Below are 27062 nucleotides of genomic sequence, written 5' to 3'. Positions count from 1 at the left end.
CCGATGGGCGGCGCGACGAAGAGTTTCCTTGATAGTTCTTCTTATCGGCGAAGGTGTTGCGGAGGAAGACATGCGATCACAAGTTCGACAAACAAAACTTTATTCCATCCTTGGATAAAGGGTGTCCCATGACGCGTACGAAAAAGCAAACAAAGTCTATGTACATATGTGTTCAGATAACGGGTTTGATTATTATGACCGATTCCGCTAGCGGGAACTTCGCTTGTGGCTAAAGAAACTTCTTATGGCGACTGTATGCAGGAGGAAGAGAGCCACAATGGTAAGACACTCCGCCATTGCGAACCATAGGACGGAACCATATAGCTCCTCGGTTAAGCTCCTCGCGGACATTTCCCGCAAGCGATGACGGGCCTGGTAGGATGTGATCTCTTTGAGGTTTTTGTGAACCTGGACCACGCGATCTTCAAGCTCCTTGACCGCCTCAAGCGTGATGTTCCCGTTTGAGATCGGAGCTCCAACTCCATCTTTGAAATCCATGTAAATCACTTTGCTGCTGTAGGTTGAGAACTCGTTGGAGAAACATACACTATACGGACCGCTCTGTGAGGTCTTGAAGGGAATCCTTCCTGAGGATCTCCCTTGCTGCTTGGCGACCACGGCGTTCTCTGGGCCCTGAACGAGGATGTCAACATCGTGCTTCCTTCCGGAAATGACTTGGAAACTGACGGATACATCGACACCTCGTTGAAAGTCTTCGAAAAAACACATCCGTTCGTTGTCGGGGAGCTCGAAGGTAAGTTCCACTGCCACTGCGTAAGGGACTCCGAGCAGTAATAGTGCCAGCCGCCACATCTGGCCACCACACTACTTAAGCACTTCGTTTCCGAACAGAGAAACTCAAACTCAGATCGTCGATTCTCCGAGGATGAGCAAGAGGCGATGAGCCATGTAGTGCACATGGGACAGCAATGCGTAGGAGGGGGCAATCATGTGCAAGGAGGAAGTATGCATGGATTTTACAAGTTTTCATGAATCGTGAGCGATACCGCTTCATGGAGAAGCTATTATTCAAGATTGCCGCACCATCAAGCCACTCATATGGAGGACTTTGAGAAACCCAAAACAGCTCCTATACTAGACACCCGGCCACGTAAGGGATTTGAGAGAAAGCATAAACGAAAATACAAATGTTATAGACGGAGAGAGACGATCACTTGGAGATGATTTATCTCGATAGAATCACGATTTTCCAGTTGACGAGGTTTCTTTTCGCTACTCGAACTCATCGCGAATCGGAATCACTTCGGCATGGGGCGATTCACGATTCCCTGCTCCGAACCGGGAGAAGAGGAGCCCGCTTCCTATTCTGACCTCTACCCACTGCTTCTCAAGTTATGATAGATTCCTCCTCGCACCGATCTACATATAGATAACGTCCATGTATCTCTTCTCCCAGGGAAACGCTCCCAGAAGCGAAATTCGTGGTTCCGATGCTGGAGTCCCCGATGCGATTCGTCGTGTCGTGTCTATTAATCAACACTGCGAGGTGTAGGGACTTCCCGACCCCTCCGCGATGGACTGAAGGTGACCCCGCCGAGGTCGAGCTCAAACCTTCGAGAAAGTTTCTTGATCTTGGATGAGTGCGCTGAATCCGTCTCGCCAAACGCTGCAGAACAGGGTGTGCTCCAACGCCGTGAGATTCTGGGCGGGATAAATAGAACGAGCATTGAGGGAGTTCTGAGATCGTTCGAAATATATCTGCAGGATCCCCTTGACCGCGTCAGGCTTTGTTATCGCGGATTGAAGCCCGATCCAAACATTCCTCTTTGTTTTCGCGAGCAACCTGACCGAGTCGCAGTTCACGCTATACACCTTGCACCGTGAATAGAGCCCGCGGTTTTCTATGGGCATCGGACTCTTGGCTCATCTAAACGTAGACTTTTCAATTGCCCCTCGCCTATGGGGAAGGGGAAAATGATGTCATCCTGAGCTACAGGAAGGATGCATTCGATAGCTCCAATCCGGATATCTTCAGGCAACGTAGTTAGACACTGTAGTGCTGTTGTGAGATCGACCCGGGCGGGGGAGTTTCCTCCCCTCCGTCAGCAGGGATCCTTGGACCTCATCCACTCTCCAGGCGGCCGGTGGACCAGAGTTGGAGATCGCGACAGTCCGCCGACTTATCGAAACACCGTTGAGCCTAGCTTCACTCAATACCCGGACTAGGTTACTAAGAGAATGGTCCAGACCGTATATCTTGTAATCCAGCGGACCAGAATAGACTCCTGACCGCAATTCCCCGACCGTGCCGATTCATATGACCGCTGCTGAGGAAAATCGCGTCTTAGAGTTTTTTACAGACATGACTTTATTGCGTCCACTCCAAGCGCACACGGAACACACATTTTTTTTCGCTTTCTAAAAATATAGAAGATCTGCTTAATAATGATGACAATAACCTAGACCAATTCGCAATGAAGACTACGCATTCGACGTATGTACGATAAATATTCTCTCATGAACTCAATCCTAACAGGCATAGTGATCATCACGAATCGGCCCGAATTGATTCCCGCTTTATATTCAAATATTTCCACCGTCTTTTTCATCTATGCTCTCTGCTGTACACTTCCGCCGTCGTTCTATCGAATGCTTTTCTTGTCGCTAAAGAAACTCTTCATAATCATAACATAACTCAGAAATATCGTGATGATGCCAAAAGACTCGACTGCCGAATACCACATGACCTCAGAGTTGAGATCCTCTGCGATTTTCCGGCCGTGCAGCTCTCGTAAACGGTGGTGAGTCTGATAATCGTCAACAGTGTTGAGGTTTTTATGTATTTGGGTCATGCTGTCCTCCATTTTCGTCATCGCACTCTGACGAACGTTGTCCTGGCCGATGGGAGCTTCTTCACCGACCTGGAAGCTCATGTAGACCAGTTTATGACTGAAGGTGGAGAATTCGTTCGAGAAACAGGCGCTGTACACTCCGCTCTTCTGAGCTTTGAATGGAATGGTGTCGAACTGTTTCTGTTGCTGCTTGTAGATTTCCACTTTATCCGGACCGTGTACTGATATGTCGACGTCGTAGTTTCCTCCGATGATGACTTGGTACTCGATGGTCACTTTAGTACCTTCTTTCACCTCTTCGAAGAAGCACTGGTTAGCATTGTCCGGTAGCTCAAATGTGAGCTCCACGGCAAGAGCAGATGAAAGCCCGAGCAAGACTAACACCGACGACAACATGGTCGATCCGAAAGTCCGTGTCCCGGGGTCGGAAATCAACTCCGGAGTCGAGGACGTTTCCGACAGCTGCCTTCTTAGAAACACGTAGCTCTGCAGCGGGAGCACTGTCACAAAACCTAAAAAACAAACCATGATACCAGACGAATTCGACCGGAAGGAGAGAAAGAGGGTGGAATCACCATGAGCAGGGGAGGCGCGTAAATTCGAATATCTTGCGAGGGCTCGTGAGCCGTAGTCTTCTGACCTCTGTGTGCGAATAATGATCACAAGTTCACTTTGGAGGCCTTCTGAGAGGGATTTTCCGCTTCGACTTGATTCGTATCTAAAAGCCTAGATTCCCGCTGCAAGGGAGCGTCCGTCCCCTTATCTACACTGATCGCCCGAACAGGTGTAGGGTGTAGCCTATGGAGCGATTGATTAGGTTCAGGCACTTTCGCAGCTTGAAAACTGAGTCCTCGAGCGCATCGTAGTTAGTGAGATGAGGAGGGACCTGATATCTGATCAGAGGTGCCCTAATGGTTCTCACGGCAGATGACGATCCTGGATTCCGGGTTCAGGATTGGAGTCCAGCAGGAGCTGGTCCCTGATTGAGACTTCAGACCGCTTGGAGAGCTGTCCGCAGCGATCACGAAATACTCGATGTCTCCACGGCCGATTAAGAAGGCAAGGAAAGGGTCACGACAGATACACTTCTCGAGTTTCGAGGAGTTCATTTATCTGTTGCAGCATGATGACTTTCTCCACGGACTGCCGTATGGCGATTCCAACGCGTTGAAGAGCTTAGCTAGTTATTTTCAGGATCGTCGTTCACAGTGCTGATGTGCGGCCAACGTAAGGGAAAATCATTCCATTCTTGAAAACGGTTCTCAATAATTTATTAAATAATCTTTTCACACATCATCACCCGCGGAAACTAGTATTTCCTCCAGAGATTTCAACGGTCTTCCTCGAATCCCCGAGTGAAAATTCTTCATTTCTGGCCATTCATCTGCACGCTGTACCCACCGGCTTCGTTTGGAACCATGGAGAAGTTATCCGTTGATAGGCCGAATGGTTTGAGGAAGACGTTTCCTAGTTGTTTCAAAGAATCTGAAATTTCCGGAAAAAAGATTCACACCCGGTTCTGAATCTTCTTCTGTATCCAATGGTCGACAGACAGGGATTCGAGGGAGGTCTCACCCATCATTTTCGCCTTTAGTTCCTCATCTCGTTTTCTTATCTGTTCCTTCAGCTCTCTGATGGTCGAAATATGAGCGCAATTCCCAGGTCTCAGCTCGAGTATCTTCTCGTAGTCTTTGAGCGAATCATCCAGATTCTCCAACAATTTGTTCAATCGAGCTCTCCGTTCTAGAGCTTTCAGATAGTGCGGGTCCAACTGGAGAGCTGCGGGAGAGTCACGTTTGGTATTCTCTGGAGCTTCCCGGAGCTCAGGCTAATGATCTACTTCGTCGTCCGCTGATACCAATCTGCGGCCTCAGGACACGAAATTACCTCGGTCGAGGTCTGGGAGAGCTTCTCTGTTCTGATGATTGCCCATCAACGCGGCGGCTCTGTTGGCGTGGAGTATCGAACGGTCTTTTCCATTTTTCAGGGGACAAATTTTGAGAGCTTCACTGTATTTCATAGCGGCGTCGTTGAAGGCTGAATCTTTGTACAAGTTATTTGCTTGCGCCCTCAACTTTTGGGAACTTTCGTAACGCTCCTGCAATTTAGGGAAAGAATCGGATATGAATGATTCGCGAATAGTATGTGAACAATCTTTGTCGTATGCTGGAAATTGGAGGAAATCGAAGAATGATGAATTAGGAAGCTTCTTCTCCCATGTCTCCGTGCCTGCAACTGATCTGGGGTGAGGAGGGATTCCTCCGCTGCGAGTGTATCTTCAATCTGCCTGATAGGGTCAACTTTGGCCTGGTCCTTTTCGGATTCTGCGGGCGTCTGGGTTGCCACAGGCTCGCTCGATTCCTGGGTCACAGTTTCTGTTACAGTCTCCGGTTCGAGCGGTGGAGCGTCTCTCTCCTCTGGATTCATTGCCTCGCTGTAGAGGAAAAAACAAGATGATTCAAGGCCCCGCCGGAAGCAGATCTGAGGATTTGCGTTTTCCGCGACAGTACGGCAACTCCACCGCCTCTCCGTGAGCTCCGCAAAAATTAGGAACACCGAATGCTCCGCTCCGATGAATGGAATCCTCCAATACTCGGAGTGAGAGAGCTCTACGATCTACGATGGACCGCTTCCATCGTTCGGCGATGTGGGGTGGTCCGTAAAAACATCATCTGACTAACTCGCAACAAGGACTTGCGACGTGAAATTCGGTCTGTTCGGACTGGGTTTTCGAAAAGCAGAAAATTTTATGCGAGATCTGAGGTAGCACAACTGTGTTATTCTCCACCGCTTGCCTCACGCTCCACGAAAGTGATTCCCTGCGATGCGCGGAAATCGAAATCTTCGAATATTTACATCGGCTGCGGCAAGTCGGCAACGAGAATACTATCTGCAAAAAGTCAACCTCAGTCAGTCGGTGAGCTCACCTCGAACTGCTGGATAGACTACCTCGCCTTTCACAATATCTCTTTCGGTGAAGCTTTGTCTGTCGTTTTTAGGGACAGGCGCGTGACATCAGCCGTTCATTGCACGGGGGGTTGGGCGGTAAACAACAATACTGGCTGACTGAGTGAGAGCAGCACCATCAGAAAAGATAAACACGCAGGAAGCAGACGACGTCCAAAGCTCCGTCGCGCCTCCGATGGAGGGCAGCACAGGTGCAGGGGAGGATCGCTTTGGAGTGTGATCTCAACAAGTCTGACGATTGGAAATGATTCGCGAAAGGATCGGTCTTTCTCTTAGCTCGAACTCTAGGATCCTAGATTATTCGTTCAAATTGAATTATTCCGGCGAGCTCGAGGCCGATCGGAGGAGGTTCCGAGGCCCGGGGCGAGGTTTCTTGGATCATTAGCTCATCTCGGAGGATAGAGCTCCTCGCCCATCCTGATCCTTCGCACTCGATGCGATCGGAAACGATCGCACGGTTTTCTATAGAACGATCGGAAAGCTATCATCGGAAAGCTACAGTAGAAAGTAGAGATATGGGACCATATGAAGGTCCAATACACGCCGAGCGAGAAATACCCGAACTGATCCCGACGAGCTTTGCTGAACATTTGACGATTTCGGTCTCGAGATACGGCTTTTGTCGACACTCGCGGTGGCTGGAAACCGTGATTCCAATTCATGCGTCACCAGCCAAGTCGAGAAAATGAAAGCCACCTTCCAGCTTCTAAACGACGAGTCCATCGCTTCGCTATTCGCCTATCCGCCAGTGTGCTCCGTGATTTTCATGCGAAGACACGTCCTGAAGCTGGATTTCTCACAAGTCGCTCACGCAATTGATTTTGTGCGTCAGGTGCTCGACCTATTGGCGGAACCGATGCCTGTCCGATGGTTTACTCGCCTCGAAGAGGAACTTGTTCCGAGAGAGGAATCCGCCGCCGGATTTCCTCGGGGAAATCTTGAGAGGGTATACCTCATGCTCCGTACTATCCCAGATCCACATCAATCCTTTTGTTGGGCTCGATCTTATCTACGATCCGACAGTCTCAGTTCCGACCCACAGCGATCTCGTCTTATACTGGGTCCGCTCTGTCTTAGTATTACTCCTCTTTTATCGCCGAATAAAAAGTCGAGATTGCTTTACGATTCGGCTTCTGTGACGTTGGCGTCGTGCTCAATCTGCCTTAAAGCTCTCTTGCTGACGTCTGCTTGGGCTCCTGAATAGAAGGGAAGCCATGAGAAGCGATATATTCCTGGGATCCTGGGGACACCTCCGCGGGCTGTCTCCTCAAGATCCAGCTTCAGGAGCCGGAACTCCGAGAGTTTGTCAGCCGAGGGCTTCCGCTGCGAGCCCATGCACTTTGGAATTCACCCAGGAATCTCCAATGATGTAATTCCTTCTTGAGGATGACAAACAGCTGAACTTTAGGTTGGCATCGAAGTCGATCTCCCGTCGCACAAAGAGTCTGTCGTCATCTGACGCCGACTTCCGAATCGTTCGCTGCCAGCCGCGGAGTGGACGAAAAAATGTCACACACCTTCACAATTCACCCTGGGAGACCAACAGACCGACACACACGAACACACACAGAACCGCACATATTCCGACTCACACAGTCAGGCATGCTTCCATGGACGGACGGACTCGGATATTCGCGCGTAGAAGCATTGTCTACGGCTATATTTCATCGAGACGTCGGAGTCCCGTCGAGCTACCGCCGCTCATCCGTATGTCCTTCCATCTATAGCTCCGCTCATTCGTTCGTTCGTTCATAAACACAATCGGGAATATCTCAGCCAGACCGGATTCGGGCTGTCGTTGCTTCGTCCCCTTGGCCTGGCTTTGTTTCGCTCCGGCGCGATCGTCCTCCGGCTTCTAGACCTGGTTTCGAATCTCTTGTCCGAAAATGGTGCCAGAAATTTCGATAAGGGAGGAGGACGACGGAGATCTTGCCTATCCCGAAATCCTCGGGATGGGACCTATGCGGATGAAAAAAACAATAGACGGCGGCTCTGAAGAACTTCCTAGTCGCTCGTTCGACGCATAGTGGTCGCATCCGTCTTTGCTGCCGTTGCAGTCCTCACCGAAAACCAAAGAAGTAGGTCCTCCAGCGGGGACAACAAGTCATGATGATGGTGACTACAACGACAACGAGAAAAGAACAAGCGCGCGAGAGAGAACGACATTCAGACAGGGAGAGCGAGTGACTGAAGCCAGCGAGAGAAAAAAGACAGAACCTCTTCTCGGATCCCCGCTGGGCGAAGTTCACTTCAAGCCGTGAGATGAAACCTTCGATGGCTTCTCGACGGGATTTTCTACATCCATGAAAACCTCAGATGTAAACCATCCAATACTTTGAGTCACTTCCATCGGAATCCATTCCTTCATTTAACGATCCGATGGTTCGACAACTCATTCTGCGGAGAATTTTGATACAAGCTCGATAGTTCGTGACTGCATAGATGCAGGGATCATGTGATCGAATTTCGCGGACAGTTCTCGGTCAAATCTTGCAGATATCATCCCGAGAATTCCCCCCCCCTTCCCCCGAGATTCTGCTCGATGCTCGTGAATGGAATCATCATTGGGCATGTCGACGACAGTGGCGGAACTAGGAAGGCTTTTTCGAGACGGAGCTGAAACCCTTCACCGGCCCCGATCCCCCCATCGTAGCCCCTCGACTCCAGAGAAATAGTGATGACGAACCCATGAGGAAATCACCGTTTTCGATTTTCGTTACTTTAGAAGAATCCTTGCGACTTTCAGCTGAGCGATGATCGCGCCCGCCTGAATCTGGAAGCGAGGGAAAATCTCGCCGAAGGAATCGAATCCAATTCAACATCGGATATCATCGGAGCTGAATATTTGACACAGTCAGAGAAATTCCGGGCGAGAGAAATAGCTTCGCAGAATCTGAGCTGACAGTGCGAGCAAGACCTAAGAATATGGCTTTTAGTATGCACCCTACAGTACTTTGACTCCAGAGGAATGTCTCCGGGCGTACAATGTGTGAGGTAATTCCACAAGTTGGATCGCTTGACTGGACTCATGTCTCCGGGTTCGCGGAATCCGATGAAATTCGGGCGGGCAGAGTCTGGGCCTGACAAGGTCGACGAAGCCAGCTGCATGAATCCTGGAGGGGTCGACTCCATAGCTCCGTGAGCCTCGGCCCAGATCCGCCCCTGACCGACGAGCTGTGGAAAAATGCTGGGTTGTGGATTTCCAGTCGGCCCACCTATCGTGGTCCATTGACTCAGTGATGTTTTCAACTGATTGGAAAATTCGGAGCGTATAGCTTCCTTCTCGCCCTTGTCATCGTCCCTAGGAACGTGAGCTTTAGAAGTTCTTTTTAGAGCCACTGAGACTCCCCGAGCCGGATAAGTCTTTCCGGGCTCAGCGTCTTTTCTCGAATTTGATGCACGAAGTTTTCCAGATCAGTTTCTACCGACCGGGGTCCGATTCGCATCGGCTGTTGGGATCCGCTTCGCTCTGACTCGATGTACGACGTATGCGTTCGTACAAAAGCGCGTAAAAGTCGTTCAAGAGTTGTGATTGACGGGCGCTAGACGTTCGCGTCTCCGACTTCGGCTGGTCCGTCAAGCTTTTTGCTTTTCTCCGTATTGAGCCCCGAGTGATGGAATCACGTCGCCTGATGTCTTGATTGATGTTTGCGAAATGTTTTAAACGCGTCTGACGCTAATGCGATTTTTCCCAGTCATACTGACTCACCGGATTAATGCGGTCATCCGCGAGGCTGGCTGGTTTTTGTCTCTCATTCCGGAATCGAGGGCGAAGTTGGTATTAGTGGCGATCGATTGACCAGTTCCGCTTGGATTTCCATCGGAACCTTCCGCCGTGCTTCATCTTGGTCCTCGATCGATTAGGGAGGGCCCGTCCTCGGAGGTCGCGGATACTTCCCGAATAATGAATGATAATATTCATCGGTCGAAAATTGATGTGGTACACAGATTCTGCTGATACATGATTCTATCATGAATCGATCGGCCGACTGGAGTTTCTCTGTCACGTCGACAATCAATCAGTCACACCGTCAGTCCGTCAGTCGACCGGTCAATTCATCGTCCGGACAAGCAGACTGGTGATCTTGTTCGGCCCTTCTCTGAGCAATCGGCTAGTTGATGCTCATGTGGCAGACATTGTGAGTGAGCTACCTGCCAATCATAGTAGACATCCGTCGCTCTAAATGGTTCCCCACTCATGGAGTCGTATCCCCCTTCACCCTCCACAAATTGATCCCCCCTGAGCAGTGAGCATTCATATGACTTCGGTCATTCGCGACAGCAAGCATTTCAAAGATAACGACCCCGGAATATTCTCGTGAGTGACTTCCGACTTCCGACCCTAAGCAGGAAAAATGAAAATGAGACTGTCGTACTTTCATGCACACGATCAATCGTTCCTGCACTTCTGCACTGATGAACTCGCGATAATGATGCTGTCGAGAGCGTACTCGAGGTCATCATGCGTCGTCCTGATGATCCATTGATATTTTCGATCCGGTATCGAGCAATTCTTCCGCCATCGATCAATCAATCGAGGCCCTGAGGTCGAAATCCTCCTCGGGATGGCTACGAGCCCGAAACCCAGTTCATCTCTCTCATATCTCATCGATGGAGCATTTCCCCGGAAGATTCCCGAGCGATCTAGACCTAGACTCGCCTCGATAACTGACGATGATTTACAGGTCGGGTAAGTCATTCACCGTGGACTCTCTTATCCTTACGCATAACCGTTCGCTTTGCATCAGTGCTATGTATACTCCCGACCCCAACCCCAAGGGTGATCTGGGTCTCAATAAGTTGTCAACGGATTAAAAAAAACTGTTGCAATAAACTCCGGATGCACGGGAGTTTATGGACCGCCTTGGGTGAATAGTCCGTTTTCGGAGTAGCCTGCATGGATTCGTCGTCGACGACGTCGACGAAAGCGTTGACTACAGCCGCTTCGTGTCGTCGGTCCCTTGTGAGTGTTCCCTGCCGCAGCCGCATGCATGCTTCTGTCCCTCTGTCCGTCCCCACGTCCACCGTCCATAGGAGCGTTATTCGTGCTGCTTAAGGGTTGGAAGTGCCTGCTGTTTCTCGGCGGCCGGCGTTCGCTCGGTCCTTGCTTGCCTGTCTCATGGCTGGTCGACTGACTGCCTCCCTCCCTCCCTCTTTGCCTGCCTGCCTGCCTGCGTAACGACAGACAGACAGACAGACAGACAGACAGACAGGCAGACGGACCGACCGACCGACCAACCAACCATCCAATCTACCTCCCTCCCTTCTCGTGCTGCTCTGTCCGAAGTGGCCGCCGCTACCCACTTGAGCAGTTTTTCTCCGAGAACAGAAGCTGCGGAGGCCCATGGGCGGAGCTTCGAGCGCTCGAAGCTCCGCCCCCCGGCCACCGCTGCTGCCAGACGTGGTTGTCGTCGTTGTTATCGTTGTCGTTGTCGTCGTCGTTGGGACGGTTGCCTGGCTAGCTGGTACGGCTGCTGCTGCTACGGCTGCTGCTTCTCGTCGCTAGCGTTGTGAAGAAGAGTGTACGCCGTGGTAGTGGTGGTGCTACAACGACGGCTGGTAAGAAGGCAAACGATTGTGTGCTGCGAGTGAGCTCGAGCGGCGGCGGTGGGGCGACAAAAATCCACCGAACGGTGTCCCCTCGAGTTTCCAGTGCTTCACTGCGACTGCAGGTGGAGGATTCCGGCAGTCAGGGAATCATCCAGACAGACAGGCAGTCGATCGATCGCCTGCTCGGTCGGTCGATCGGTCGTTCGCTTTGTCGGTCTGAGCTCGTGACCAACCGGGCTGTGAGGCAGCCTGGTCAGAGAGACGAAAAAGCACTCGGAAAACTGGTGCTTCTCACCAGTTGCAGCTGAGGGCGGCATCTGCTGCAGGTGCGGTGATCCCTCAGACGCTCGGATCGGTAGGACGTCGTCGTCGTCATCGTCGTCGCCGTCCTCGCTATCGAAGGTCCTTGCCGCTACCGTCAACTTCAGTGGTGCTCGCGCTCTGGATGCTATCGGAAGTTTACAGGGACCTCGAAACTGTGCTCTCAGTGAGGTGCTTTCGTGCTACGGAACATCAGAATCGGCACTTTTAGGCAACGGAGGCAAGAAAGCTTTGTCTGAGGTGTGAATGGTGCAGACTGCGTTGAGTCTATCGTTGTCGGATTGAAGACGATCTTCTGAACGCGGTCGACGCTATCGTGTCGGCTCGGCTAGGTTCCTAGCCAGTGTGGTGACTCCGTGTCCTGGAAGTAGTTGGCTGGCCGGAGGACGGGCGGTGCTTGACCCCCCCGTTAACTTTAGTGCAGAACGGTCCGCTGTCGTCATTGTGGTTCGTCGTCTCTTCAAGCGTCCCGCCGAAGGAAAATTCTCAGAGATATTCCACGTTTGCAACGACAACTCCAACAGGAGCCGGAGCAAATCGAGGAATCGAAAAGAAAGAAGAATATCTGAAGGAGAAAACATAAAAAACAAGCGAAGGACAAAGTTGCAAGGAAGCTCTTCTGGAAGCTTGAGTGAATCTAGGGAGCTCTGAACTTTGTGCTGGCAGCCATATAATCAACAACATCTACAGAAAATGGCCGCTCATAGAGTGAGTATCACTAGTCTCAGAGTGAAATCCGTGAGGTAGGATAAAAGGCTTCCTGAGTAGCGATATCGATCGAATTAACTCGGACGGAGCGACTTCCGAACTGGGAATCAGAGTTCTCGAAGTCCACAGCCATAATACAGAGTTCCGCGCAAACGTCTCTCGGAATCTATTTGGGTACCTCGTTTACGTCCAGAGGTTCCTGATTAAGGTTTGTTGACGTGTCTCGAGTCTCGGGAGCCATTTTTACAGCGGCGCTGGATTTTCATTCCATTGGAGTCCTTCGGTCCTTCTCTATGGCCGTTTGGAGCCCACGGCTCAGAAATCTCGGGATCGTGATTGAATTTCAAGATTATGGAGCTGAGATTGTTGTATGGTCGGAGATAATCGCTCAGAACTCAATCGGCTCATCTCGTTGATTTTTCATCGCGTTTCCATCCGGGGGCTCGGTATAAGAGCTCAATGCCTCTCGATAGACCGAACAAATGGAGGAAATCATAAGAAAATTGCAGTCAAGCTTTCGGAGATTATTCCGATGTCAATCCAACAAAGAGGGGATTTGGGCTGAAGAATGCTTCAATTCGATTGTATGTCGCCACTGAGGTCGTACCCACTCGGTGACATGGATCAGAGATCAACAACGAATCAAAGCCGGTGAACGATCGGCGTTCGAGCGATCGAGCAAAGCCGTGGTCGGGGATCGCAAAGCGCAAGCGTCGAACGACCGTTGAATCGACGAATAAATTAATCGATCAACAACGGGAACAACTCCGAGACCGAAGTTGTCCGCTCGAGCTTCACGGAAGCAATCGCCCCCGAACGATTGCGCGAACCTCAAAACGCCGGGTTCGTCTTCTTCTCCGGACCAATTTGTGTCTATTAGGCTGATTTAAGCTCGAGCTTGGAACCGCTCGATGCCGTGAGGCGCGGTTAGCGTTCCCATCCCGTTCCCGCACATTCCTAAAATTGCGCGGAATCTGGTAAACCGCAAAATTGAACCCGAATTGCGTAAAGGTTTGGAGGGTCGTTCGTATTGTTACTGATCCATGCTACGATAACGCAACGTGGGAAAACTCTTCGAGACTCCCGTTGAAATGTCACAACGAAAGGTGTAAGATAATCGCAGGTCATCGTGTTGCTCTCGAGAGGTGACGACGAGCCCTTATCTCTTCTCAAGTGCCTGCCTCAAACGTTCGGTGGAATTCTTGTTTCGGGCTTCTTCTCAAGTGCGCGAAAATTGTACGTGTATCTAATCGAGAAAACTCCACACAAGGCCCGCGATCTCTGTCATCAATACTAGGCAGCATGTGCCTATCCGAAGAGGGAAAAGAGCCCGCCACTCTATTGAGGTCTTGTGCCCAGGAGCCTTCGGTCGGTGGCGTCGGGGTCGTGGGAGCGCTGGCCAACCGGATAAGAGCCGAGAGAAAAGAGCGATGAGGACGGAAAAAAACGCGGAAAAACGTCTCCGACCCGACACCACCCAAACGTGCGCAAACTCTTCGACCCGTCAGTTCTGTCACCCGGTACCGAGACCTTCCTCCATGCCTGGCCACTGTCCAGACCGTAGGAATGAGCAGAGGGAAACATTTCGACGAATACCCACTGGAAGACCGATTTCTAGCTTAGGAATCCCTCGCACTGAAAATTGAGGAGGACATACGATAAGTTCTATTTTCTCGGCATGCATCTCTCAAGCACCGGGTCGTTGCTCGGAAGAGCTCTTCAAATGCTCTTCAGCGAGGAATCACTAAATATGCAGAATTCAAGCACGAGTCTTTAGGCAGGCTATAATTATAGATGCCAGTCCCAGTGAGATGTTTGACTGCTCGCTTGGTGAGTTGTTTAGCTCTTTAGCTCTTTTCCTCTCTGACTGACTGAGTGAGTCGCTCGCTCGCTCTTTCGCTGACCGAGTGGCAGTCAGGCTGGACGCCCAGCTTGCTTAGTTGCGTTCGCTTGTTTCGAAGTTGCTTCAGTCGTTTTTGAGATAGATCCACCTCGGCACGACTGCTAGCTGGTTGGTTGGTTGGTCGGTCCGTCGGTCGTCGTCGTCATCTAGTGCTTTGAATATGAGCTAGGCAGGCAGCCAGCCAGCGAGCAGGCCTGGGCCTCTCCGAGGCGCTACCCCAACCAGCCAGCAATCCAGCTCGCCTCGTTCATTCGCTGGTTGGTCGGTCGCTCCGTTCGCTCGCTCACAGCTCCGTTCTCTCGGATCCCTGACAACGGGCACGATCGCCACCACCCTTAGATGCCGCTTATGTTCGCCCGCGAGCTTGGCCTGCCGATCGGCTCACCGGCAGAACTGCTCACTCTTAATTCGAGCCTCCGTTTGGTAGAAGAGACCACAGTTTTTGCCAAGGTCAAACCTTCGCCTGAGCCGGTATACCTCGAGAATAGTCAGAGAGAGTCTTCCGAATTCCTATTTTCGTCATATCGATTCGTTATCGAACCAGAACCGAAGGAACGAAGCTCCGGGAAAAGTCGACGTGGGTGGCATTTTATTTCTTTCTGCTTGGCTTTGATTTAGAGATTCGGCCCGATGTTTGTTTCGTCGCTGTTCGAGACCGGAGCGGCGTGCAGCTCGATTGGAAATTGTGTTCGCAGCTGAGGCGAACGAATCGCCCGTCAACTCGGTGGCACACACATCGATGCTCGACCGCAATTAGAGCACAGGCGACGAGCCTGTGACTCCTCCGGCAGTGGGCTGTCGAAATCTCGGATTTCATTCAGTGTTCATCTCGACCCGACTAACGGTTTGGAGACGCGGGAGGATATCGAAGCGATTCCTGCATGCACCCACCGACTCGCGGGAAGGTTGAGAAAAGCCGCTCCATTCCGATTTCTTGCGTCTCTGTGTAAACATGTCAATCTGAAAACACCGACCGTCGCGCGTCGTCAAGCGCGAGTGGAGAGGGTTCTCACTCGAGTTAGGTGGAAAAAAAGCGACGGAACTTCAAGGAACTCCCGTGCAGTCCCGGAGAGAAGTCACTAATCCGTTTAGTCGTTTGCGATTCTTGGCGACCTAACACGATCTTGGTCCGCGTCGAGAGACGGCCTGGTGGGTCAGCCCATGAATGGATCGCCAGCTCATATTCGTTCTCTCGAGCATCTCTAATCGGCAGAGTCGATTCTGAGATCTGTTCACGCTTCCGGGAGTGCACCTGTGAGAGGGATGACGGCGAGTGCGTGTGGGAGATCGGAGCCTTAATCTCATGTGATCGGAGAGCGCCGACTCCGCTCGATCTCGAGGACGCAAGAAATTTCTGAGGAAACGCTTTGAGCGGACGAATTTTCTCAGGCACCGGGAACCGGGTGTGTGCTTTCTTCTGTCACACCGCGAGCGGTTCGCTACTTCGGTGGCTCTTCTCTTCGCTCGAAACGTTTTACTGGAACATATTTCACCATCCAAAACGAACTCTGATCGATTCTCAGAAGTTACGCTGCTCGTCGTTTTTTTCTCTCATCCTTCTGATTAGATTCAATCGAGGGCGGAAACACGGAAGCTCTGCTCCAAATTGCCTCACGGGAGGCATGCATTCGCGCATCTCGATCCGGGATCGAGATCGAGGCTACCGGTTTGATCGACTCGAGCCTGCGAACATCAGCTGATCGATCACGCCGCTCGAATCGCTCCGGAAGTGAGCCAAAGCGCGAGAACTCGCTGCAATGAAACCAGATGGTGGTTAGAATTTGTTGTGGAAAACTTGTGTCTTGGGAAAATATTCAGAAAGAACGAACGTCTTCCTCGATGGCTTCGACGACGCTCCGCCGTCTGCCCTACTGCTCAGAGAGAAAATCGTCGTCGTCTTCGTCCCAGCTTCTGATTCAACAACAAAGCGAGGCGACTCGCCGTCTTCGCCGCAAAGAGGACTTCTGCAGGGGCACCGCAACACATATCGAATCGAGGTCGATTTTATTCAACAATCGAACACCTTCTCTGAAGACACAGCCATCGAACGCACTGGCGCATCCGAGCGCAGGGCATGCTTTGTTATCGGTCGACACCTACTCTTCTGACCTGACGTGGCTTTTACTTCCCGCCCCTCTGGACTCGCTCTCGGCGCATTATTTTGGCTCATCTCACGGAATGAGAGATGGCGGGACGAGAAGATGAGGGGTGGGGGGCATGTTCAGCTGAGCTTGATCGCTGAATTTGTCTCATCGCTTTCGGGGAGTCCACCGGTTCAAAATAAAACCGCAAGCTCCGGTTTGCTTTGACCGATCGTCAAGTTTTCGGTGGATACTCCACGTTTGTAGTCTACCGTTCCCGCTCGTTCATTGAGTCCAGATCCTGCCATTTGTCGTTTTGGGACGAGAGCGCGGGCAGTAAATGGGGGCTCGGAAGCCCCGAGGTCAGGGCGTTTGGGGGGAAAAATAAGAATATTCTCTCCTGATGAGCGCTGTTGACCGCCGGCCGTTTCGTGTTGTCATCCGTATGCAACGGAGATCGGTGTCGCTCTCGTTCGACGAGACAATTATCACTGGGTGGCCAAGGCGGAGTGTCTACACAAAGTAAGCGATCGATTGATGGATGATTGGGTCAACGGACGACAATCCGTCAGAAAAAAAAGGAAAAACCCTCGTCTCTAGATTTTCCTCGGAATTGATCGAGCCCACGCGGCGTTTCGGAGCAGACCGGAGTTTTTCATGTGCAGAGTGTATACTCGGATGCTCGTCAGGTGATTCGAGCGAAATTCATTATCTTACGTGAGCTAAAAGATATTTTCTTTGATGCAAGCCCGACGCGGGGAGAGTCGTCCATTCGTCATCAGCAGTGTTGCGTCTCGAACACCGCCGCCGCCGCTTTCGGCAGTGGGTTCTGAGCCTGCAAGAGCAATCTACCTTCGACCCAGGGGTCGACGAGCGGAGAGTTGGGGGCATGCGGTTCGACTGCAGCACCATCGCCTACGAGCGGGTTTGGGTTCGATTGAATAGTAACGTAGACTCGAAAAAGTGGCGTTTGTGGCTAACTTCTCGTAGGACTCTGAAGAGTCTAGCGATCGCTTGTTGGACGGTTCCTTCCCTGAACGACCAACGAACGAGAGAGGGTGTTCGGGTACCTCTCACAAGCGGCCGCATGGTTCGGCCGTGGATGATGCATGACGCGAGTGATTGATGTGGAAGCTCACTTTGACGAGGATAGTGCCACTGTGCTGTGCTGTGTTGTGTGTTGCACACCGATAGACAGACTTCCTGCGCCAGCGATCCTCCACATCCACCCTGCGGTTACAGCTGTGCGATCGCTTTGAATTTTTCCCGCTCTCGGTCCACGATGTGCTCTTGATGTCATCGCTGACGAGTGCGCCGACGTTTTTTTCGCGCTTGTTGTACCGCTGCGGGAACGGACTGGGAGAAGAATAAAGATTCTCTGCGAGAGGTCCATGATCGTTCTCCTCGGGGACTGTCAGTGAACTCGATGGATTCGCCTACCGAGTGGTTCCCAAATGATTGATATGTGTTCTCTGTATTCCCCGGTGTGCCGAATTCGGTCGTGCTCGACCAGATAAATTTCGGTGTCGTTCCGCGCAAAAATCGGTGGAAAAATCGTCGTTCGAATTTCGCAACACCTAGTGGAAGTGACTGTGGATTTGTGAAGGAACTGACTGCCCCGTGTACCGCTAGGATTTTCAAAGGACATTTGTTGAGAGGGGAACTCCGGTGTATCGGGAATATACCGGCACCGTGACCGACACCTAGGCGCAAGCTTTCAAACGAAGAATATAAGTTTCAATGGATATACTGATGCGATTCCCACTCGCCCTCGACGAAGTCGGTGAACCGATAAAAGTACGTTGAGATAAGCAGACTTTTCCAGTTATTATCTAGGAGCGACTCCCCTTCGCTCGGAAGCTCGAACCATCCTAATCCTCCGTCCTCCGAAGGAACAATCATAACTATTGAAGAGGCTCCCTCGGCGCTATTTTTCCGCGAGGGACCTCTTATTCCTTTGAAGAAGCTCGCCCACAAATGGCCACTGGAGACAGCGGTTGAAAGGAGCCGGATCTCAAGTGAGGGAATGGGCAAAATCCACGCAGACGGCCGCCTCTCAAGCTGGAAGCTGATTTTACGCGATTTTAAAACGTTTGAGCGGGGATGTCCTCCTAGTTGACCTTTTGCACCTGATGTGTGGCGCTGGTTATCGAGCGGTCATAAATCTTAGCGGCTGACATAATCTTTAGAGAAGTTGGACAGTGTTATTGTGGTCTTTTCCCGTTGTTGTAAAGATACGTGCTCGTATATGTCTGTTGGTTCGTCTATCTGTTCGTCTGTCTATGTGTTCGTATCCAATTTCAGAGGCATAAACACGCGGGAGGGAAATCTCATTGGTGCCATTTCAAGAGGCGATCGTTCTTCTTCTCGCGCTCCCGCGCAGCGTCTCAATACGAGATAGAACGAGAGGAGTTTCTGTCTATTGAGGAATTTGTCAAATTTCGGACTCCGTGCCGACGTAGCGACTGAGGGCGGGAATTATCCGAGCTCTAGGAATTGACGAAACGAATCATCATGTGAAGATGTAAACTAGATTCTTCCGACAGAGAATCGATAGACTCCTCCCATGTCTTGACGGCTCGAATTTTCCGGTCTGCGTGAATTCTTGTCGGAGATCGTACATCACGATGTTTTGCAACAGTTTAGCAGATCGCGACGGAGATTAATCGCTTCTCTCGCGTCGTGGATTGTGAATATTTAATCGAATCGCGGCCGAAATGAAGAAGCGCCACCAGAGAATAGACGAGCAATTTATCTGGTCCGCCGATCTGGTCGCTTATCAGCTCTCCCAGAACCCAGACCCCGGCCAGACGACGGCTTGTATCTTTCGATCTGAATGGCGGTAGTTACGTTTAACTCATTGATTTCTTCACCTTGATTGGGGCTTCGTCGAGCAACCAAATCGCTCTAGGCAGAAAAAGAAGAAGACTACATCGACCGCCCGCTCGGCCGTCCTGTCGTCGGTTTCGTGGTTATGCGTTATCCGCCAATACGTCGCTGACGAGTCGGTGTGGGAAACGGTGGGGAATTTAACAGAAGAAGAAGAAGAAAGAAAAAGCAAAATACATGCTCCTCGCTGCGAGTATTTCGCGGCGGAACGATACACCATGCAACAGTTGCTGATCGTCGACGGACCCCGTACCAAAACGAAAGAATCCAAAATGTTGCGCTGCGGGAGAGTCTGACGTAGTCGAAACGTCAATCAGACGGATCCACGGACAGATGCCAGTTGCCTGGTCGCTTCGAAAGCAAGCATCGAACGCGGGAACGACGAGATTCACAGGCGGATGAGAAGACGTTCGGACGGTCAGTCAGACAGACTCTTTCAGACCAACGAGCCCACATCATTTTCTTCTTCAGCTGCAGTCTAGAGCCGAGGAAGGAATCGAGGAAGAAAAAAGAAATTCAAGCAAAAACGACCGTCCGAGTAACTTCCCCTTAAAAGCGAACGCTCGAATGCGAGGGAATGTTAATAGGCTTCATAGAACCCATCGAATTGAATTGAAGCGCGATTGACGTAAACCCCGTTTTGGCTCGGCAGCCCGTCGTCGAAGCTACCGGACTAGACGCTCGCCCGACTCGACCTTCGTTCTTTTGTCGCGGCACCGAGTTTACTGATGCGCGGGCACGCAGATCCTTCCAGTTGGGAGCAGATGCCACGCTATCGGGACTGACTGAGTTTCGGCGTGGAAGGAACTTTCGGATAGGTGGCAGCGTTCGACGACGACGATTTCATGCGAGAATGAGACACTAATATTCTTTAATCCTTTCCCTTGCAGTATGAGGATTCCATCCCTTCGCATTACGCTGCAGGATGCGTGGACTACGGAGACCCACGAGGAGGATCGGGTCTGATGGCGGGAGCACACTCGCCGGCGCCTGTAGGAGGCATTGCGTCTCCTGCTCCCGGCTACGCGTCTCCCGCCATGGGCTCTGTGCCGGATGTCCACAAACGCGACAAAGACGCCATTTACGGGTACGTATCCGCGAACGACGACGCAAAAACTCGCTTCCAGACAATACCCACCGCTTTTGGAATCGGGTCGGGGACGGGAAAATATCTTGTCGTTGACTGATGCAGGTTTCGAGGCGCCGCGCCGTTCCGCACTCACTCAGTAATGTCTCGCTGGAAGATATGGTGCATGATTTACGACAGAAGTCCGATCTAGATTTGATCAAGCTGTTTTGATAGATGGCAACTCCTCAGTCCTTGTCGACGGCGCGGCGATGCCAACTGCGGACCCTTGCGTCTCGGTAGATATGGACGAGAGAAAAACACTTGGTCGCAGCTTTCCTCGAACTGACCGCCTAAGCTCAGATATCTGTGTCCAGCCGAAAGTTCATCGGTACAGCCGTCCGACTGTTGCTTGATGCGTCTGTCAAAACGATGCATATCTTGAACGATGCATTCTGCACCTTTCTCGAGCGCTCCGTTTTTCGTTGTGTAAGAAAACGACGACGACGATGACAACGACGAGATCTGGGAGAACGAGCCACAATAGCCGCGACAGCAGCTCAGAATATGCTCGATCTCTCTGACGAGAAATTTGACCTGTGAGGAGGATTATGTAGTTAAGTGTTGTTGTTGTCACCAGAGGACAATGCATTCCTCTCGGAGGAGAATGCTGTTCACTGAACGGATGGATGCTTCTTCGTTCGGGGAGGCTCGCTTCCATTCCGCGCGGACAGTCCTACAAGATCACTATGCGTAATTCTCCTTATTTCCCCTCTTGGAGACCCTATTCTCTCGAACTTCCTGTCCGGGCCCTTCCTCGGCTGGGAAATCACTTGACTGGCTCGATACGGACCGACCGACAGACAGACCGGCAGGCAGGCTGGCTGGCTGGCCGAGCGACTTGCAAAGCGGCCGTCGATCGAGCCCGCATCCATGAGTTCAGTGACGAGCGCATTGTCCTGCTGTCATTTTTGATTAGCAGTAGCAACGGAGTGAGTTACTGTTCACTGAACTTGGGACGCATAGAGGAGTCGAGCGATCGACCGGCCGAGCGCGCGATCGGCTTCTACATATAGTATACTACATACAACGAAAACGACGACGACAACGACGACGACTCTGACTGCGAGTACGAACGAAGATCAGGAGAGACGTCTAAATATGTCGACAACGACAAAGCTCGCTGGTTCCTTCTTTTTTTTCGCTCGTTTCTCTCGCTCCCGGTCGCACTCTCGGCAGATGTGGCATTGTGAAGTTTTGTACTCGGCAGCACAGAGCAGATGCGGTGACGCGGAACCTCTCGTTTTGTCGCAAGAATTGCACCATTTTCTACCGAGGTGTCCCGCAAAACCGGCTCTCTCTTATCGCTCACGACATGCGAATCTTCGCGACCTTCTCATGCTTCATTCGATTCGCGCAGCTCTCTCCGGGGCGAGGAGAACCTCTCTCGCCAGTATCCGCCGAGCCCGCCAACTCGGCACCGAGGCTCGAGACTCCGGGATGCCGGAACGTAAATCATTCCGGGGATCGACACCGGAAAAAATGAGAGACCCTCCGGGGACTACGTACGAAGTCCGACGTCGCATCGATTCGCTCGAGAATTCATTTTGAACGTTATCACCCAACCTCACGGATGGGTCGGCCCAGGTCTGTTCTCCTCCAGAGATTCGCTGGGTACGATTGGGCTTGGACGGTTCTGGGTTCGATCTCCGAGCTCCGGCCAGACAGACCGAAGCTGTTTGTTCGTTTTGCACGCTCCTAATTCGCAAGCAGATCAGGAGGCTAAATAGGTTTAAGCTTTTCGCTGAGCCGGACGAACGGATAAAGTTTTTCTTTTCGCTTCGTTTTTGTCCAAGTGTGAAAACTGCTCTGATTCCATCGGGCTCGACCCCATATTTCTCTCATCCTCTCTCTGACTATCCTCGCGAGTAAGGCAGCTACTGCTGATGTCGGTGAGAGAGAAGCCAGTTCACTCTCCTGCTGCTTAGGTGCGGGTCCTAATCCCTAGATAATGGCACAAAGCGAACCGGATTCAATGAGCTGACAAATTCAACTGCTCCGAGCTTGGTCGATGTTGTCGTCGTCGTCATCGAAGTCCGAGCGGCGTCGCAGCTTACTCACTTATGAGGTCGCTCTGTGCTGCGAGAATGTCAGCCGAGCTAAATCATGCGCAAGACAGAGTCAAGAACCATTGACGCGTTAAACCGGCTCAAACCAGAGCTGAAGTGCAACTCAACACTTCAGACATCGTTTAGGCTCTGAACGTCGAAAAGCGCCATCCAATATCCTCTTGCACCGCAAGAAAACAGTTCGCCTCCGGAGATTTTCGTCACTCGGAATTAATTTGATTTTTCTCTCCGTTTCCAGGCACCCCTTGTTCCCTCTATTGGCGTTGATCTTCGAGAAGTGTGAACTGGCCACAAGTACGCCGCGTGAGCCCGGAGCGAGCGACGTATGCTCCTCAGAGTCATTTAATGAAGACATTGCGGTCTTCGCTAAGCAGATCCGACAAGAGAAACCATATTACACGCCTAACCAGGAACTCGACAGTCTCATGGTTCAGGCTATCCAGGTTTTAAGGTTCCACCTGCTGGAACTGGAAAAGGTCCACGAGTTGTGCGACAATTTCTGTCAGCGTTATATCAGCTGTCTCAAGGGCAAGATGCCGATCGATCTCGTCATCGACGAAAGAGACAGCGGCCCCGGCGATTTGGGAGACAACAACCACAACAGCGGCAGCGGCTCAAACGGCGGAAGCATGGGCGGTGGGGGTCATCATGGGAGTCACGGAGGTCACGGGGGTCACGGAGGACACCACACTCCTCACGGTGGAGGAAGCCGGCCCGACACCACTGGACACAACAGCACCGATTCTAATTCGACGCCTGATCAGGTACGTGAAGCACATTTCAGAGTTTGAAGGGAATTTATGGATTCCTTCTCGGACCCCCCGGCAGCATTGAATCATCATATACGCATCGGACTCGGGAGAATTTTCTTCTTGACCTCAACTCTCGGGGTTTCGTCTCCCGACCGAACGGGAACGACTGAGGTCCTGTGGCGGAATGGGCTGCTACAGTCAGAACTGTCGGAAACTGCTTGTCGACGATGACACCTCGCCCGATGACAGTTGAGCCTCACCCGGTTTCCTGTACGTTATGACCGCCTCTGATACAGCGCGAAAAACTCGTGAATGCTACAATTAATTTAATGGCAGCCAAAGAGAAAAAGAGACAGATGCGGGATCATGGCGTTGCTACTTCCCTGATTGTCTGTTCTCTCCTCTGTTCGCGCGTTCAGGCGACGGTGAGTTACCGGTCATGTCAGCGCCGCGTTTCACAGTTTCCCTCCAGACGTTATTCGGTCGAAAACAAAAACTCTCAAGCCCCTCGCGCGGCGGATTTTCAAGCTGGCGGGATTCTCCACGGAGCCAGTTCGGAAGCGCATATGAGCCTCGCTGAAGTTCCGTACACTTCTGTCCCTCACGGTGGAGACAGATGTCGAAATTGTAGAATCAATAGGCGTCGAAACCTCGATGTCCATCGAATTCTGTGCGAATCGGCTCGCAGATACTCTTCCTTCCCTCGAGTATTATTATTGTTATCAAAATGCCGCACTACATCAGATACGGGTTTCCGACGAGTTTGGCGAACATTCGCCGTTTCTTCCGCTCGGACCACTTGAAACTTTCCAGAGTACAGCTCAAGATTCTACTTGAGAATACTCAATATCTATGGAGCGTCAAAAGGGAAGATAATCCTCTCCGACGCAGTTTCTCAAGCTCGGAAGAGACAGAGTGGCAAAGGCTTTCGGAGGCAGACGGATACTCTCCGAAATATTCTTGTGGCCTATGGTGACGCAGCTCGCTACTTTTTTTGTCTTCAATTCAAGCTGCCCGTCATAAAACGAACGAAGAATTCTGGTTCACGGGGAATCCGGATCGGACATCTACGCGCAATTAAACACAACGTCGTTTTGAGCTTCGGCGCTCGCCGTCGCCAGTGGCAGTGCCGTCGACTACAACATCACAGCAACAGGACACCGCAGTAATGAACGCATTAAAAACAACGAACCGTACTGTCGTGAGCGGGAGATCCAGTGACGGCAACAGTCGTCAGCCAGCCTGCCTGGCGGCCATAAGGCACCGTCAACAGTGGGACTGAACTCCCTGAATGAGCGAGCGAACGAACGAGCGGACGAATTAAATCCCCGGCGTTCTCGGAGCAGAGATAGAAGGGAACGCAAACACACGGACACCCATTGAGACGGTGAATTCGACGGAATGGCAGCGGGAATTACCTCACAGAAATCTTTCCAAGACGATTCACGGAGAGTTTCGTGCCGCTGATCCGTTACCCTGCCGCTCCCCGTGAGGAGTCTTCACCCCGACGGAAGAGATTATTATGAAACTCAATGTCCCGATTCGAATTTGCGGAAACTGCTCAGACACGTGCAGCTGCGAGCAGCCTCATGAAATATTTGCTATCGCAGCGGACACACATCCTACTGGTCGGGTTCGGGAAATTCCGATAAAAGCTAGAGTGGAATAATCGTTTTGGAAGTTTCGACTCGACTGGATTCCCGGGGAATCTGAGGGATCAAGAAATCTAGCGAGTCAACACGCTATCAGAATCGATTTTCCTCCACCGAGACTCGTTCGGTCCGGTGACGTCTCGGCCGGAGCTCTCGAGCTCGAATGGAGTCCAAAGCGAGATATTCCCGATGCAGAGCCGCTCCGCACAGCGAGATAGGATGTCACCTTGAATCCAATTGAATGAAAACGAGGAGGACGGCTCGAGCATCCGAGGTGGGGGAGGTTTCGGCCCTCGGTCCATGGGAGCGGAGTTTTGTTTCCGAAGGTGTCATGTTGCCATTACTATACCAACACCATCAGCGTCTCCGCTTGCTCCCTTGGTCGCTTCGTTGGTCGCTTGAGACTCATATCCGATAACAATTACCGCGCGGTTGTGAAGACACCGGAACCCACTGACATTGGAGACTCTTCTTTTGCTCATCATCAGTGGCATCGGCATTTCTCCTCCTCCCTCCCATGTATGCGCTTATCTCGTGTTCGACCCGAAGCGTCTTCTGCTCCTGCCAATTGAAGGCCAGGGTAGGACAATAGACCTTTTGCACTTTGTCACAATAGCTGCTCGGATAAGGTCGTTTGCAAGCTCACAGGCTTAGCACCTGAACCCGGCGTAACTTTTGCGGTTTGTCTCAGATGATCCGAGGACGGGAGCCAGCTCGTTGGAGAGAATCTAAGAGGTGCATGGGCCCAAGGGACAAGTTTTCCGCAAATGACGCTCCGCCGGGTCGTATGTACGTTTGCCGAGGAGAATGAGAACTCGGGAATAAACGATGTCGGTGGAAAGAGGGGGGAGGGGACTGAAGAAAGTGACCGAGACCAAATACAAGCGTCTGTCTTGTGAGGATTGTCTTCCCGCGTGGGATGTCTGTATTGAGCACGTGAGGGATTACCGGGCGACTGCCTGCCCTGCCAGTTCGTCCGTCCGTCCGACTGCCCGCCCGTTCGGTTGGTAGGTACCAGCAGCAGTCTGTCTTGCTGGGATAATCGGTACACAGCAGCTGTGGGGGATGACGAGCTCCCGTAACTGGCACGAGCATACAAAGCGAGCGATAGACACCGAACGAGAGCCTGCTTGCGGGTGAGCAGGAGGAGGGAGGAGGAGGAGAAGCAGCAGCGAGACAGGCACACGAACATGCCCACCTCGAAACAGACAGAGGATGTTTCTAAGCCGTTTTTTGACATCTCTCCCACCAGCCATAATTACCATTCTGCTTTCAAAGCCGCTGTCACCCCTGTCGGGGAACACTTAGGGAGAAGAGCTCACGCTGTGTCAAACAGCGGCTTCATTTCTGCTGGCCTTCTGGATGAACTCGTCAGAAGACTCGCGACAATCGTGGCTCTCGTTGCGACAACTATCGTCGAACCGAGTGCTCGTGCGTAGCGCGGACACACGTCCCGGATTGAAACACTCAGTACACTCGGATAATGGTGTTCGTCTCTTTTTTCTTTTGCTCCTCCCGATGAGGAGCTGCGTTCGGGAATCAAAGAGCTACGTGAAATTCGTAAGACAATCACAATGGACATTTGGTCATTCCCCCTACTCAGGATTCCTTCCTGAGGAATATCGGATGGGAACTCCAGGATTCCGAGGAGTAAGACCCGGGCAGCGAACCCGACCATTGAGATGGATTTGTGAAAAAAAAAAAGAATGAGCTCGAGCTCCATTGGGGAGGACTCTCAGAGATTCGCGGCTTGAGCCAATTTGAAGAGCGATTGTTTAAAACTGCTTTGCTCTGAATCGTACAACAATTGCGGTCGTCCTCGAGTATCGAATGTCTGTGACTCGCTTATGCCACCCGACCAGCACCCAAGGCAACATCAGCGATGGAAGCAGCGACCAGCAGCAAGCCATGGAAATCCTCTGAATTGGTGTTCACCTCTATGACAATACTAGGATTAGGGAAACTACCCCCGTGTGGGACTCGTCCTCCCTGTCTGCGTCGGTCGGTCGGTCGCTCGCTCAGTCGATCGCTCCGTCCGTCGGGCCGCTAAGAGTCGGTCGATGTTTGGCAAAACTTCCTACAGACACTTGGTCTCTAGCTCAGTCGCTCGGTCTGTGCGTCTGTTTCTCGGTCGGTTCCCATGCGGCAGGAGGTCGACACACTCCTGAGAGTGTCCTGCGTTTGACACCGCCGCATCACTCGAAGCGACCTCGAGGTTGCGAGGGCGCTGC

The 27062-nt window shown here is 51.7% G+C and overlaps 3 protein-coding genes and 1 pseudogene across 3 annotated transcripts in view; 1 reads left to right on the top strand and 3 right to left on the bottom strand.

Annotated features, from left to right (window-relative positions):
• Positions 1-207: 207 nt before the first annotated feature.
• LOC108865172 (transmembrane emp24 domain-containing protein 7 pseudogene) lies at positions 208-813 on the bottom strand (annotated as a pseudogene).
• Positions 814-2311: 1498 nt separating this feature from the next.
• LOC100899632 (transmembrane emp24 domain-containing protein 7) lies at positions 2312-3338 on the bottom strand. Its single transcript, XM_003739060.2, has one exon. It carries the CDS (start codon positions 3207-3209, stop codon positions 2604-2606), a length of 606 nt encoding a protein of 201 aa, XP_003739108.1. The 5' UTR covers positions 3210-3338; the 3' UTR covers positions 2312-2603.
• A 764-nt stretch (positions 3339-4102) lies between these two features.
• Positions 4103-5909, bottom strand: LOC100899488 (Tetratricopeptide repeat domain 1). The gene is made up of 5 exons (XM_003739059.2): positions 5741-5909; positions 5043-5247; positions 4701-4911; positions 4389-4592; positions 4103-4298 (listed from the first exon to the last, which is right to left on the bottom strand). Exons 2-5 carry the CDS (start codon positions 5238-5240, stop codon positions 4180-4182), a joined length of 732 nt encoding a protein of 243 aa, XP_003739107.1. The 5' UTR covers positions 5241-5247; positions 5741-5909; the 3' UTR covers positions 4103-4179.
• Positions 5910-17854: 11945 nt separating this feature from the next.
• The window catches only part of LOC100899349 (homeobox protein Meis1), a 32979-nt gene continuing 23771 nt past the window's right edge, over positions 17855-27062 (top strand). Inside the window, exons 1-3 of the mRNA XM_029113194.1 lie at positions 17855-18140; positions 20123-20319; positions 22666-23191. Of these exons, the coding sequence (XP_028969027.1) occupies positions 18084-18140; positions 20123-20319; positions 22666-23191 (780 nt within the window). The 5' untranslated portion in view covers positions 17855-18083. The remainder of the gene's footprint in view (positions 18141-20122; positions 20320-22665; positions 23192-27062) is intronic.

Source organism: Galendromus occidentalis, unplaced genomic scaffold (assembly GCF_000255335.2).
Source record: "Galendromus occidentalis unplaced genomic scaffold, Mocc_1.1 scf7180000076383, whole genome shotgun sequence".
NCBI classification, from domain to species: domain Eukaryota; kingdom Metazoa; phylum Arthropoda; class Arachnida; order Mesostigmata; family Phytoseiidae; genus Galendromus; species Galendromus occidentalis.
The sequence above is the reverse complement of the archived record's forward strand: the minus strand, read 5'-3'. Positions and strand labels throughout refer to the sequence as shown.